General features: G+C 35.6%; 1 protein-coding gene across 1 annotated transcript in view; it reads right to left on the reverse strand.

The window, feature by feature from the left end:
• Positions 1–15,943, reverse strand: part of GALNTL6 (polypeptide N-acetylgalactosaminyltransferase like 6) — a 962,275-nt gene that overhangs the window by 395,948 nt on the left and 550,384 nt on the right. Inside the window, exon 7 of the mRNA XM_058192360.1 lies at positions 732–898. Coding sequence (XP_058048343.1) covers positions 732–898 — 167 coding nt within the window. The remainder of the gene's footprint in view (positions 1–731; positions 899–15,943) is intronic.

Here is a 15,943-nt window from a genome sequence, read left to right on the forward strand (position 1 = left end):
GAAAACCTAATGAAAATGTTTTTAAATAATGCTATGAATTTTTTTAAAAAAAGTCAATTAAATTAAAAAAAAAGGAAAGTGCTTCAGTATCGGACAAAACCCCTACCGCCCACCATGAAAGCTGGAACACCCACTAGTCGGCGGTAGGGACCAGGTTGACTACCACTGCAATAGATGGAAATGCATCTGATTCTGTTGGATTGATTTCAAAGAATTTGAGGCTACTTATGTTTTTAAACAATTTTTCTTTTTAGTCCTAAAAATTGAATTTATAACATTGTCATTCTAATGCACTACCACATTATTACAGCACAACTATTAATCTGTACCATGCAATAAAATATAAAAGTTGTAAATCTAATAAAACATTTTTATTTAAAAGTCAACGTCAAAAGGTTTTCATCCAGATGAATACTACTATTGCTAATACATATACACACACATGCACCTACTCACACTTATCTAGAAAACTACAAATACATTCAACTATTTAACTATTCTATTTTAGCGAAAAGGACACACAGAAGTTCTAACTTCTTTTGTTAATACTACATAATGTGTCATGCTCTGGAAAAAAAAAAGAACTAAGCAGAATATTTGTTCTAATAAAATCAAAATTGAACACAAAGTTCCTACAGAAAAAAAATGATATTCCACAAAGGAGAGTTATAATTTATAAGGAAGTTATAACCAGTAATTGTGAAGTGAATCTTGTTTGCCTTTTGCCTTACCTCTATCACTGAAGTCATCCACAAGAATAATTTCTGCTATCAAGCTATTTGGCGTCCTGTTGATAATGCTGTGTATAGTCCGCAAAAGTGAAGTCCAACCTTCATTATGAAATGGGATAATTATACTAGTGTTTGGGAGCTTCTCCAAGTATACCTTGTCCTTACAGCTGAGGGTGAAAAAAAAGAGGTACCTTGTAAGAATATAAAAAAGAACTGCATTTTCTCATTTATAACTTTTTCCCAGTAAATATAAATATGATATACAAACAGATAATGATTTTTGTAATAAAAATCCTGATACATTACCAGTATTGGACATTCAAAATCAATCTATTCTGAAGAACCAGATTTTTGTTGTTCTTGTTAAGACTGATTTATAGTGTTTGAAATGAAAATTTTAGTGAAATATCACTATTTAGGTAACATATAATATAAAATATAAATATGTAATATAGAAATCACCACCACTCAAACTTTTATTTCAGAATTCTCCAAGGTTACTTTATACAGTATGGCATATTTCACATAATAAGTTAATGAATAAAAATGCATTCACATTTTTTTTGCACCCTAGCAGATGCAAATATCTATTTTTCAGTTTTCTGAAAACTCTAATATTATTTTACTTATTTGTATCCTGCCTTTATTATTTTACAAATAAATCAAGTGCGCGCACACACCCACTGTTAAAAAGAGAAACCTGAGAGGAAATTATTGCCCCAAAATCTTTGGAAGGTATGAAATGGATAAGTTGTATCCCATAAAAGTAGTTTAACTGAAATGAGAATTACATAAGTGGTTGTCAGACAATACTATATGTTAGTTTTATTCAGCGTGAGCTATCTATTTTATTTACAATTTAATTTATTTTTATATGTGGAATACTATGGTTTTGTATAATAAGAGGTTTCTCATTTGATTTAAACCAGCTAGTTTCCTTCATCAGTAGAAGTGGCACTTTTGAAGATGTGCCTGTTTGCCAGAAGCTTGGCAAAGCTATTTGCAGGAGATGACTTTCTGTTTTTTACTTCATTCCAAACAGGGAGTAAAATTGTAATAATGTTCAGATTAGGACTAATTTGAAATGGCTGATTGAAATCCAGGAAACTATTTTCTGAGTATTTTATGGAATAAAGTATGATTATTTAGACAATATCTTGCTTTACAATCTCCTTGCTTCTGCCCCCAGTACAATCTGAAGACTTATAACTTTGAAGTTATAACAACATGTAATCATAATCCTGTAAATGTTTTTAAAACGTATCACTATTTTATTTATTCATCATCTCACACTCAAGTGACTCAGAATGGTGTAGAACAATTAAAAACAAAATGTACTAATTAATATTAATATTAAAAACTTTTAACATTATAAAAGAGAATAAAAAGACATTTTTACTTGGACAATTTGTTTGAAATGATATAGGCTGTCCTGCTTGAGCAAGAAATTGGACTAGAATATCTCCAAGATCCCTTCCAACTGTGTTATTCTGTGAAGAGTAATATATGAGGATGGAAAGTAAAGGGAAAATGAATAAATTCATTATTGATTAGGTCCTTTAGTTTTCTCTCAAATAATATATCATAGTTCCTATTATCTTTCAATCAGCTTTCAGTTCAATGAATCGAAAACATCAATTCATCATTTCCCCAACCTAGGGATAAAATGCCAGGTAAGTATTTGCTATTTTAATCATTTTCAGGTAGCTACAATTAGACAGGAAATTTAGGATTGTAAATCTTATATTTTCTTGTGTCCATCTAATCTGTGGATAAGCAGAAATTCAATTTATAAAAGTAAGTAAAACAGAATTAATCAATCTCCTTTACCTATCTTCACTCATGCCCTCCTTCATATAAATGCTTCTAGTTCTGCAATATTCATTAAACTGAGCATGCAACCTCCACTGAATGGAAGGATGGCAGAACAGATATTTATCTCATAGGAAAAAAAGTAAATTTGATGTGTCTATCTCTGGAAAGTTTGTGTACAGAAGCATATGGAAATGATTTTGAAGAAAGAATTAAATAAGCATTATATAAGTATCATTTTAGCCCATACAAAAAGGAGCAAGGAGAAAAACTCAAGTTTAACTTCAGGCTTTCATGATTTTGCTATTATGCCCTATAACAACAGAGCTCCAGTGGTTCATGTATTGTCTGCCTTCTAACACAATCTACCTGAATTAGCTGCTAGTTTGTGCTGAAAGTGAAGTGTAACAAAACATTGAAGCATATCTTTTGTTTTCTGTGATTGGTGTGTCCATTGGAGGTAAGGTTCTAAATTGGCTTAAGATTAGCAGTTCCACCATTCAGCAGAAAACTTCTTGTTCCTTTTCTCTCTTTCTACATATAGTCTTTATAAAAAAGCCTTAAAGGGAAAGGCAGGGAGTTGGTAATCTGATGTTATATGTGACCCAGACATATAACAGGACAGCAAAGAATGTTGTTGTTTTTTTATTGAAAAAGTTTTACAATAAAATTTTTCCCCATTACATCCCATATTACTTCCAATATTACACTAACATTTTCACAATAAATTACAAATATTTTATAAACATTTTAACATTTTAACCTTGAACAACTCCCTTTCGATTTTAATTTAATTTAATTAACCAAATTAACCAAATTATTTGGTTAATTTAATTAACCAAATTATTGGTTTAAAATTTTTAATTGGTTTTTAAGGTTTTAAATGTATTTTAAATTCGGGCCAAATTTGAATAAGTTTTTTAGTTATTGTTATATTTGTATTGTGTTTACTGATTGTTGTTTTTTTACTTGGCTGTTAACTGCCCTGAGTCCTTCGGGAGAAGGGCGGTATACAAATTAAATTATTATTATTATTATTATTATTATTATTATTATTATTATTATTATTATTATTATTATTATTATTATTATTATTATTATTTTAATTTTTATTTTCCCCCCCCAACACTTTAAACCCAACATCAATTTTTATCCAAAGTAACTAAATCCACCATTAACAAAATAACATCAATAAAATATTTTACTTACAAGTTAAAACAAATACACCCCAACTTACTTTCCAAATGCGATCTATAAAACATTTTATATAAAAAAAGAATTTAAGTTATCCTTTCTTACTTTCGGTTTTTATCCAAAATAGATAAATCCACCATATATAATAACAGCATAAATATAATACACTCACATTTGACTTATAAACTCAAACAAGTACACATTATCCTTTCTTACTTTCGGTTTTTATCCAAAATAGATAAATCCACCATATATAATAACAGCATAAATATAATACACTCACATTTGACTTATAAACTCAAACAAGTACACATTATCCTTTCTATTTCTTTTATGTTCAATTTTTTTTACTTACAGTTTACACTTTCCCATAAAAGGAAACATTTTTCATCTGACAATGTTGCTTCTTTACTCCTTGTTCTTTTTTAAAGATTACCATCCTTTGCTCCTCCCCTGCTATTCTCTGTATTTCTTCTTCCAAAATTACAGCCCCAATTTCAAATTGTGTTTGCTTTACTTCCTTCTCCCTTTTTTTAGCCATTTCCACTTCTCCTCCCACCTTAACTTCTAAATCTGGTAAACTTCCAGCCTTCAATACCTTAACATAAAAATCTCTTGCTTTGGTAACTGCGTTAAGACAATATTTCCCTCCCATATAATTTACTGTTAATCCGGCTGGCACGTTCCATCTATACCATACCTGACGGTTTCTAAGCTCCTTTACCAAAAAAGCATATTCTTTTCTATCCCTCAATATTTTGGAAGGAATTTATTTCAACACCAAAACCTCTTGACCCAATATTTGAATTTTACTTTTATAGGAGGCTTGTGAAATTTCACTCCTAATCTTCCTAGATGTAAAATAAATCACTATATCCCTTGGCGGTTGTCTCTGCCTTGCCACCCATGAGTTAACACGGTAAATTTTCTCAATTTGATTTTCAAGATCCACTGATGTCAGTCCAATCACCTGTGAGAAGACTTCGGCAAATATCCTTTTTAGATTCTCTCACTTATTTTCTTTTTAAAGATTACCATCCTTTGCTCCTCCCCTGCTATTCTCTGTATTTCTTCTTCCAAAATTACAGCCCCAATTTCAAATTGTGTTTGCTTTACTTCCTTCTCCCTTTTTTTAGCCATTTCCACTTCTCCTCCCACCTTAACTTCTAAATCTGGTAAACTTCCAGCCTTCAATACCTTAACATAAAAATCTCTTGCTTTGGTAACTGCGTTAAGACAATATTTCCCTTCCATATAATTTACTGTTAATCCGGCTGGCACGTTCCATCTATACCATACCTGACGGTTTCTAAGCTCCTTTACCAAAAAAGCATATTCTTTTCTATCCCTCAATATTTTGGAAGGAATTTCTTTCAACACCAAAACCTCTTGACCCAATATTTGAATTTTACTTTTATAGGAGGCTTGTGAAATTACACTCCTAATCTTCCTAGATGTAAAATAAATCATTATATCCCTTGGCAGTTGTCTATGCCTTGCCACCCATGAATTAACACGGTAAATTTTCTCAATTTGATTTTCAAGATCCACTGATGTCAGTCCAATCACCTGTGAGAAGACTTCGGCAAATATCCTTTTTAGATTCTCTCACTTATTTTCTTTTAAACCTTTCACCCTCAATGCAGATTCCATTGTTTTATATTGTAATAACACCCATTCTTCATCTGCTCTCTCCACCTTGTCCCGAAGATCCTCTATTTGACTTTTTAAATTCAAGTTAATTTGATCAATCTCATGCACTTTTCCATCCAGCTTTTTTATAAATTCAATCATAGTCATAAAGGCTGACCTCATTTCTTCTTGTAAATCTTCATTCTCAACTGTAGCAGAATTTTTAATTTCCAATAATTTCTCCTCAATTTCCTTAACTTTTTTATCTTGAGCAGAAATCTGAGCCTTCAGGAATCGTTACTTCCCGCCTGGATTACTGCAATGCTCTCTACATGGGGCTCCCCTTGAAGAGCACCAGGAGGCTCCAGCTGGTGCAGAATGCGGCCGCGCGGGGGATTGAGGGAGTGTCATGTAGCTCCCATGTAACACCTCTCCTGCGCAGGCTGCATTGGTTACCGGTGGTCTTCTGGGTGCGATTCAAGGTCCTGGTTATCACCTTTAAAGTGCTCCATGGCATGGGACCGGGATATTTACGGGACCGCCTGCTGCCGCCAACAGCCTCCCATCATCCGGTGTGCTCTCATAGGGAGGGCCTCCTTGGGGTGCCGTTGGCCAAACAGTGTCGGCTGGCGGCCCCCAGGGAAAGAGTGTTCTCTGTGGGGGCTCCGGCTCTCTGGCATACACTACCTGTGGGGCTACGTCTTCTCCCTGATCTTCGGATCTTTAAACGCGAGCTCAAAACTTTCTTGTTTCACCAAGCAGGGTTGGCCTAATGATTTTATTGAAAGTTTTTAGTGGGGCTTTTAACATTTTTAGAGTTTTATATTTCTATTTTAATTCGTTGAGCATATTTGAATCAGATTTTTAACTTGTATTGTATTTTAACTTTTTTGATATTTATGTTTTATTTATGCTGTACATTTTATCTCCGAAGACCCTGAGTCTTCGGAGAACGGCGGTATAAAAATTTGAAAAATAAATAAATAAATAAACAAATTCTTTCAACTCCTCTTGTAATTTGTGTATTTGAACTAGCTTGCATGTATTAATTCACTGCATTAGGAGATAACAGCAGCAGCCTATACGTGATACAGAAATTCCTGCAACAGCTGAGGCAGGAACTTCAGAGATCAAGCCAGCTAGGAGAAATCATAGCAATTGCCAAGTAGCCGAAGAAAGGGCTAAGAATGTGGAAAGGTAATCTGGTACTAACTAGCAGTAGAAAATGGCACTGAGAATGACAGGAAGGAAGGCAATAGCAGCTGGGAAGACCTCAGAAGCACAGATAGGATGGAAAGACAGATCTGACTCCTTCAAAAGAAAATGGCAGCAGTTGTATTGTCAAATGAAACAGAGAATCTGTGAGGACTAACAACTGTGACAGACCTTGCTGACCTCTGCACTCCCAAAAACAGACGACCATTCATGAGTGGAGTGAGTCAATTGGCTGCAGCCGCCTGGAGAGGATACTGGGTGATGTGTGCGCAGCAACCTTGGGCATTGGGGTTTTTCAAATTCCCAGCCACAACCGCATTGCCAGGGTGAAGAGAACGGAACCGGGGTCATCTGGGCCAACCCGCGGCAAAATCTGAACTGGATGCCATGATCGGACTCCAGAATGCCTGTATCACTCAGTTGACTGGCGCTGGGCCCCGCAGTCAGCTGTCCCCACTACAAGTTTTGCCGGGGTGAAGGTTTGAGCACAAAGCAGCTGCTACTCACACTGGACACCAAGTGCAATGTTGATGGCCAGAAGGAAGAGACAAATAGCCCAGCATTGGACAGTTTGTCACTGAAAGAAAAAATAAATCCTTTTTGATGTGATATACCTTCCCTGTCTACAAAATTGTTTCTACCGTGTGTGGAATAGAGGAAGGTTTGCCTGATGTCTTACTTTCCACTTTTATTTTTGCTAGTTTAAAAAGAGTTGCTCGATTATCCCACACTGCGTAAAGCTGGAATAATGTGCAGATAATGAGGTATGATGGAAAAATAATAAAATAAATCTGCAAATTCTTTTCCAATTTCTCCTCCACCTTTTTCTTTATCTCTCCTTCCCCTATTTTCCTGTTTCAAACACTTTTCTTACTTTCCTTTCTGCTGTCTCTGCCCCACCAGTTGCATGCATAAAATGGACCAAGCCCAGAATGCACAGGCCAAACATCATTATATTTCCACTGCCAGAATAGACTTATCATCCTGTACCGAGGAGAACAATGCAAAGCACTCACCTAAAAAAAGTTCACCTAGGAAGCAAGAGTTGAGAAACAGCAGATATTCCATCCCCATCAAGTGTGTAATGTCTCAACATCCCATCTTCTATGAAATTCTTAGCAATTTGCTTTACAAAACTATATTCCTTTGTTTGAACATCTTATCTCACTTGCTCAAAATGTCTCTAGGAATCAGCCACTTCAGATTTCCCACTCTTGAACCCCAAAATGTATAAAGATTCCTGCATTTCCACTGCTTAGGGTCCCTCTTTCTCTTTTTCTTGCCAAGTAGGCAAGAAAAAGCAGAGAAAAGGAGAGGAAGAATGAGAAAGAAAAAGAAAGAGGGAGAGAGGGAGGGATCCCACACAAGAAAAGAAAGAGAAAGAAACAAACACCCCATCTTCAAAGAGAGGAGCATCATGCTGCGGAGAAAGGGCCACTCAGTTGTGGGATACCCACAGCAGCTTTTCTATAGCAGCAAAAATAAAAGTGGAAAGTGGGACACCAGGTGATCGCTCCTTTTTTTCTACACATGGAAAAAACGATTTTGTTGCCAGGAAGGCCACACTGCACCAAGAAGAATTTGCATTATTCTTTCAAAGAAGGCAAGCCGCCCAATCCTGGGAATGAGAAAAGAGGAGATAAAAGCATTAAAAATTTCAGCTGTAGAGCCCTAAAGAATTAGCTAAAATAAAACATCAATAGGACAAAGATAAAAAAATGAGAATTATTAGCTAAGCTGTAAATAGAAAGGCATAAAGATAAGAAAATAAAATAGGATATAGAAAGATAGGATAAGATAAAAATTAGAAATTGAAAATTGAAAAATAAGAAACAGGTTGTACATTAGTGTTCAGTCAGAACCTAAGAGATAAGATCAGAGCACATACAGTAGAGCATAAGAATGCAGAAATAAAGAAAAGGTAAATCAAAAGGCAATTGGACAAGACAAACAAAAAGATTTGTTTTGGTAAGATTTATTATTGGTTTTACTAACAGAAGTTAATTTATGTCTTTGCTCCTAATCCTATAATATGGTGGAAAAACATTCCACTTAGGAGGTGGAATGAAGAAATAGTACATTGATGAATAGTATATTGATAAATATATAAGTAGTCCTTGATTTATGACCACAATTGGAACCAGAATTTTCATTGCTAAGCAAGGTGACTGTTAAGTGGGTCATGCCCAATTTTACAACCTTTTTGCCCCACTTGTTAGGCAAATCACTGTAGTTAAATGAATCACATGGTCACTAAATGAATCTGGCTTTCCCCCATTGATTCTGTCAGAAGCCACCTGGGAAGGTCGCAAATGATAATCACATGGCTCTAGGCTGCTTCAGCCATCGCAAATACATGCTGGTTGCCAATTGCCCGGATTTTGCTCTAAGTCACTGTTTTCAGTGAATTTATAATTGTGAATGATTGCTAAATGAATGATTATAAGTTAATGACTACTTATACTGCACTCCACTAATGCTTTGTTGCTGCTAATGCCTGATCAAAATAGAATGTCCTCCCAGGAAGTGTAGGTCTGAACTTGAGGATTATTATTATTTTTTTACTTCCATTCCTTGTATGTATTCACAAAGTAATTTCTAATAAATTATCTTCATATAAACAAATGTCTGTTTTGATAAAAATATTGAATATGGATGTTTAAACATTTACATCTTTTATATAGAACATTAACAATTAAACGGTTTGTTTGGTATGGGTTAGTGTATTATATAAACTGGAAAACCCCCCAAACATCCACACAACAGACCAAGTAATGCTGTCCAACAGCTCTCTGATGTTATGAACCTTTAATTCATTGTTGAGTGCAATTATAGCTATGGGATAAAAACTATTCAGAAAATGTGTGGTCCAAGTTTTAAGTGTTCTGTATCTTTTGCCAGAAGGCAACAGTCCAAAAAGATTGTAAGCAGGATGGGAAGAGTCTCTGAGAATGTTATGCAACTTCCCCAAACAGCAAGATTCGAAAATGTCGTCCAGGGCTGGTAGCTTGACCCCGATGACATTCTGGGCAGTTTTAATGATTCTCTGTAGAGCTCTTTTGTCTGCTACAGAGCTGCTCCCATACCATGCAAGAATGCCGTATGTCAGGACACCCACAATGGTGCTGCGATACTAGGATAGAAGTAGATGCTGAGATAGATTTATCTTCTCAGGAAGTACAGCCTCTTCTGTGCCTTCTTCACAAGCATGATAGCATTCATAGTCCATGAGAGGTCCTTCGAGATATAAATGCCCAGAAATTTAAAACTACCAACCCTCTCCACCTCCTCACCATTTATGTACAATGGTAAATGTACATCTCTCTTCCTCCTGAAGTCAATTATAAGTTCTTTAGTTTTTTGGGTGTTAAGTGTAAGATTATTTTCTTTACACCACAATGTCAGCCCTTTTACTTCCTTTCTATAAGCAGATTCATTGTTCTTATTAATGAGCCCCACCACTGTCATGTCATCTGCAAATTTAATAATTGCGTTGGTGTTATACAATGGGATGCAGTCATGTGTACACAAGGAATACAGAAAAGAGCTTAGCATACAACCCTGGGTGGCTCCTGTGTTTAGTATCAGAGTAGAGGAATCGTGAGATCCCATCCTTACTGACTGTGGTCTATCTGTCAGAAAATCTTTTATCCACAAACAAATCCTCTGAGTTATACCCAAATTGGACATTTTAAGAAACAACCTGTGGGTAGAATGGTATTGAAGGCAGAGATATAATATACAAATAACAACCTTACGTATGTTCCCTGTTGTTCCAAATGATTCAATACAGTATGGACAACAATAGACATAGCATTGTGAGTTAAGCTATTACTCCTATTTGCAAATCAGTAGGGGTCCAAAGTAGATGGAAGTCGAGCCTTAATATAGTTCAACACCAGCTTCTCAAAACATTTCATGACAACAGTTGTTAAAGCTACTGGTCTATAATCATTAAGGAATACCACTACTATCTACTTAGGGACTGGCACTATAACAGATGTCTTCAGACAGGTAGGGATAGAGTACTGCAACAGTGATAGATTGAAAATATCCCTGAACACTCCAGCTAGCTCTGCAACACATTCCCTAACAATTCGTCCCATGATTCCATCAGGCCCAAATGCCTTCCAGATAACATTCTGGAAAGCGCGTCTCACATCAGAGATCTGCAGTAGAAGTGGTTGTCTATCGGTGGTAGATATTAACGGTGTACTGTGTACAGTGGTAAATGCTGGAATGATGGTCATTCCTGTTTCCACCTCAAAATGGCTAAAGAATTGATTTAGCTGCTCAGCCAAAGAGTCACTACTGCTAGACAAACTATTTTTAAAGCTCTGCCCTGTGATTTGTCGCAGGCCTTGCCATACACGACCAAAGTCCAAGTTCTGAAAAAGATTTTCAATCCTCCGTCTGTATGTAGCGTTAGCATCCCTGAAACCCTTTTTCAATTTAGCTCTTGCTACACTGTAGCGCATCACCATAATGGAAAGCAGCATTTCTAGCTCTTAATAAAAGGCACACTTCTCTATTTATCCAGGGCTTGTTGTTAGAGAACACCCGTACTTGTCTGGTGGTAGTGACAACATCAATGCAGCTTTTAATATAAACAGTACTATTGAAGTGTAAGTATCAATATTGTCCTCCTCAAATCAGTGCTCTAAAAGCAAGCTGACACCCTTGTTAGTCACTTAGGAGCATCACATAAGAAAATATTATGTTTGGGTACCAATTCATTAATTCATTAAAGTGTTCAAAATATTCCAAGATTATGATATTGCTGATTTTGGTGATATCACGCCTGAAAATTCATGCAGTTATCACAGAAAAATGTCAATAATTTTCATAGAGTCACGCGATCTTATGGAAAAATCTGAAACATCTCAAGAAATTAAAATGATCCTGAGATGCTAACAATTTTAACATAATGTAAACTATGTATTTATTCAAGTTATATTCCTTAACTCATGACAACAATGAATTAAAACAAATACACTGTCCTTCAGTAAAAACCACTCAAATTACTTTAAAAATAAATTACAGCAATAATCAATATATCTTCCAACATGGATCCTTCCATCTCCAACAGAGAATAATATATGTAGCTCAGGGTTGAATTGTAAAGTCCTTGGTGCTGTCTGAAGTTAGTTGTGTGTTTGCAGATGTTTCATTCTCTGACTAGGTAACATGTCAAACTAAGTAGCACTGTTACAAAACCTACAAAACCTGGGCAGGTGTGGCTGGGCTGGGTCATGTGACTAGATGGGAGTGACATTGAGTTGGCCACGCCCACCTACCCAGTCACATGACCAAGCCACACCCATCCAGTCACATGACCACCAAGCCTCACCCACCAAGCCACGCCCACAGAAACGGTAGGGAAAAATTTTGAATTTCATCCCTGAAAGAATCGCTCAGTTAGTCTGATCCTGGGCCAAATAAGCTTCACAGGTCATAGCCAGCAACTTGAATTGCACCCAAAGGCTCATTAGAAGGTAATGCAAATGGTATATATGAACGTATGTGAAATGAGCAGAACTGTTTATACTGTGAAACTAGCAGAACTGGTTCACCTCACTATGGACCAGTTGTAATTTCCAAGTGCTCTTTAAGAACAGCCTTGTGCACAGCACATTATAGTATTCCTATATGGATTGCTGAGAATAGAATATTATTATTTATTTGGACTTTTCTTAACAAGGCATGCTGCACACTGGTAATCAGAAAACTCTTCCTAAAAATAGAGGCTATATTGATAGTTTGATAATTACTAGTTTGATAATCAGAAAACAAGATAAATAATAAATAAAAAAAACAAGAGCAGGTTAATTAAAGGTTACGAAAGGCTTCTTGGAAAGTGTAACGGAATAGCTAGCTATATTTGAGAATATAGTTTTCTCTATGCCATACTTTCTTATAATGCATGAGATTATAATAGAAGAAATTGTCTTGTACTTAAAATATGAACTTAAAAGAAACTTTAATTATTAACAGTATAGCTCCCATAAAAACATGCTTTTTATTACCTGCTCTTTCATAAAAATAAATTTTCAGGAGCCCTATCTTTAAAAGTCTGCAGGACAACATTTCAAAACAGCTTTTAGCTTTTCAAATGATAAAATAGGGTTGGCACCAATTCTATGAGTTTATTAAAAAGGTCAATTAAAAAAACTGAAGTTTGTTGGACTCCATAATTATAGCAATAATATGTTATAATTGTTATGAGTTATTAGTGGGAGACCAGCTACCACTACCACCATTTAAATCTGTTGTACATATCAACAGATTTAAAAATGCCCTTCCTGCTAGAAAAAGCATATATAAAGAAAAAAAATAGGTAAAAGACCCAAGTATATCTAGTAGTTAAGGCACCAGGCTAGAAACCAGGAGTTTGTCATTTCTAGTCCCGCCTTAGTCATGAAAGCCAGCAGAAGGACTTTGAGACAGTCACTCTTTCTCAGCCCAAATAACCTCACAGGGTGAGGAAAAAACAGGAAGAGGAATGTGTATTACATAAGTTCTCTGTCTTATTTATAAAAAGTGGAATAAAAACTAACCTAAAACAAATAAAGCGCAAGGGAATACGTTGTCTGCAAAACCTTTAGGACATAAGAGAGAATAAATGACAAGTACAGGAATTCAGAGACAATTAAAGTAACCCCACCTCAATTTTCAAAGTCAAAACAAAGAGATAATGAAAGTTTGAATTTTCCATACAGTTTTTGTAACTATTGTTAATAGAGGGTATTTTAAAGACAGAGAGAGAGAGAAAGAGCTACCTTTTCTTTATCAGAGAAACTACAATACTACCTTGACATCAAGCCAGCGACCAGTATGCCACAGAAAAATACCAGCCTAAAACATTTTCAAGCAAAGAGTTACGTAGTAATTGTCTCAGTCTGTCAAAGTATTCAATTTACGGGACTTAGCTATAGACATACTAGATTTATTTTTCGATCTAGCCTTGTCAGTTGAACTTGATAAAGAAGTGATAACTAGGAATTTGCACAACCATTTGACAGGTCTGTAAAATTAATAAGGGTGGGACAAATGAAAATAATTTTATCAATGATAGTAGTACACTGCCTCAAAGCTTTTAGGGGGTACAAACATTACAGAATATTTCTGTATTAAACTGGAAATTAAAATGCTAATATAAAACTTAACTCATCTGTAAAGCCAGAGAACCTGGACAGAAGCTGGTTCCTAAATCAGCTTTAAAACTGAATAGTACAATTTAATTGGTTTGTATATAACTACATTGATCTGTGGGGGGTGGGGGTTATGGAAAAATATCAGTACATACCATTATTTTATTTACATGCTATTCATGTCCTTATAAAAAGGGACCCTCACACACAATTATTCAAAAAATGTTTTCTCCACCATGTCTTTGGATTGGAGAAGCAAATTACTTTGCACAACAACTCTATCCAACTAGTTTAAGGGTGGAACATGTGGAGTTATGTGGAAGGAACAGCATGCAGTGCTTTATCTTCTCAAGCTTGCTCTTCATATACTAACCATATTTGAAGAGAAGTAATGCAAACGGTAAAACTTCATCTTTTAATCACATGGCTGCTAATGTCCCCCTTCCACCCATGTATCTTAGATTTATTTATTTTAGTGTATGATATCTACAGAGTTCATGCAATCACAAATTTAATTTAAATAAAGTGTCAGCTAATATACAGTGCTGTGCAAAAGTATTAGGCAGTTGTGCAAAAATGCTGTAAATTAAGAATGCTTTCAGAAATAGAAATGTTAATAATTTATTTTTATCAAGTAACAAAATGGAAAGTAAATGAACAGAAGAGAAATCCACATCAATATTTGTGGTGACCACCCTTTGCCTTCAAAACAGCATCAATCTTACACTTGCACAAAGTCTGCAATTTTGTAGGATTAGAGCCAGGTGTATGACTCTGTACACCAAGCAGGTGCTAATGATCATCAATTTTATATGTAGGTTGAAATACAGTCATTAACTGAACAGAAACAGCAACAGCAATGTAGGAGGCTTTAAACTAGGTGAGAAGCAGCCAAACTCTTTTGTGAGGTTGTGGAAGACAGCTTCATGTCACCAGACATACACCATGGCAAAACAGCATAGGAACAAGACAAAAGACAGATATACTGCATCAACAAGCTGTTCAAGCTCTTTTGAAAAAGCACAAAAAACCGGGCAACATTGAGGACCATAGATGCAGTGGTCAAGGAAATGTATTGCAGCAGATGAAAGACACATCATGCTTACTTCCCTTCAACATCAGAAGATGTCCAGCAGTCCCATCAGCACAAAACTAGTGAAAACCAGTGGGACCCAGGTACACCCATGTACTGTCTGGAGAAGTCTGGCCAGAAGTGATCTTCATGAAAGAATTGTGGCCAAAAAGCCATACCTCTGACATGGAAACAAGGCTAAGTGTCTCAACTATGATGAGGATCAATAGTGTCCTTAACGCTGAGAAATATGGGCAGGTAATTTATCCGTCAAGCCAGGGAAGTGTGTAATTGGTCCCAAATTTATTCTGTAGTAGGACAACAACCATAAACTTATAGCCTTCATCAAAATATTGTATATTGGACTGCAGAAGCTAACTTTGCACAATATTTTTGATCCACCTAATATCAAACAGCCTCTTATTAGAACAAATAAAATAAAATAAACCAAAACCTAATACAATACAGGAATAGACCTGTGAATTGAATAACTGGAATAAAACCCAGTTAGAAGTTTACCTACAAATTCAGGTCTTGTCTGAGAATGACAGTGCCCTTGGCAAGCCACAGAAGCTAAAACTAAGGAACATTTCTTCTTATGGAGAACAATTAACCAGTGGAATGGCTTGCCTTCAAAGTTGTGGGTGCTTCATCATTGGAGGTTTTTAAGAAGACACTTGTCAGCCAATGGTCTGGAATAGTATAGAGTCTCCTGCTTGAGTAGAGGGTTGGATTAAAAGACCTCCAAGAGCTCTTCCAACTCTATTATTTTGTATTAGGTTCATGAAATAAAAATGTTAATGGAAGAGCAAAAACCAAAATGTTAATGCTCCCATTAAGTCAGCACTGATAACACCTTATTTCTGGGGTCTCTTTAGAAATGTCATAGCCATCTGGCTATCAGTTGGCAAAAATCAAATTTGCAAGAATAGTTCAACAAACACAATAGGAGAAAGTGGCAGTTCAGCTTCATTGTGTCTCAAATGATTTTTCATACTGTTTCCTTTGGCACAGTTTTGAACACAAGCAGAAATTAGGATAGCCTTTTAGAGCAAAAGCTATTATGCACTCCTTTTTTATCATGCCAACCATGCAATAGAATGCTACTTCAATGTTCTATAATTAGGTATTAAAAT

Source organism: Ahaetulla prasina, chromosome 8 (assembly GCF_028640845.1).
Source record: "Ahaetulla prasina isolate Xishuangbanna chromosome 8, ASM2864084v1, whole genome shotgun sequence".
Classification (NCBI taxonomy): Eukaryota; Metazoa; Chordata; class Lepidosauria; order Squamata; family Colubridae; genus Ahaetulla; species Ahaetulla prasina.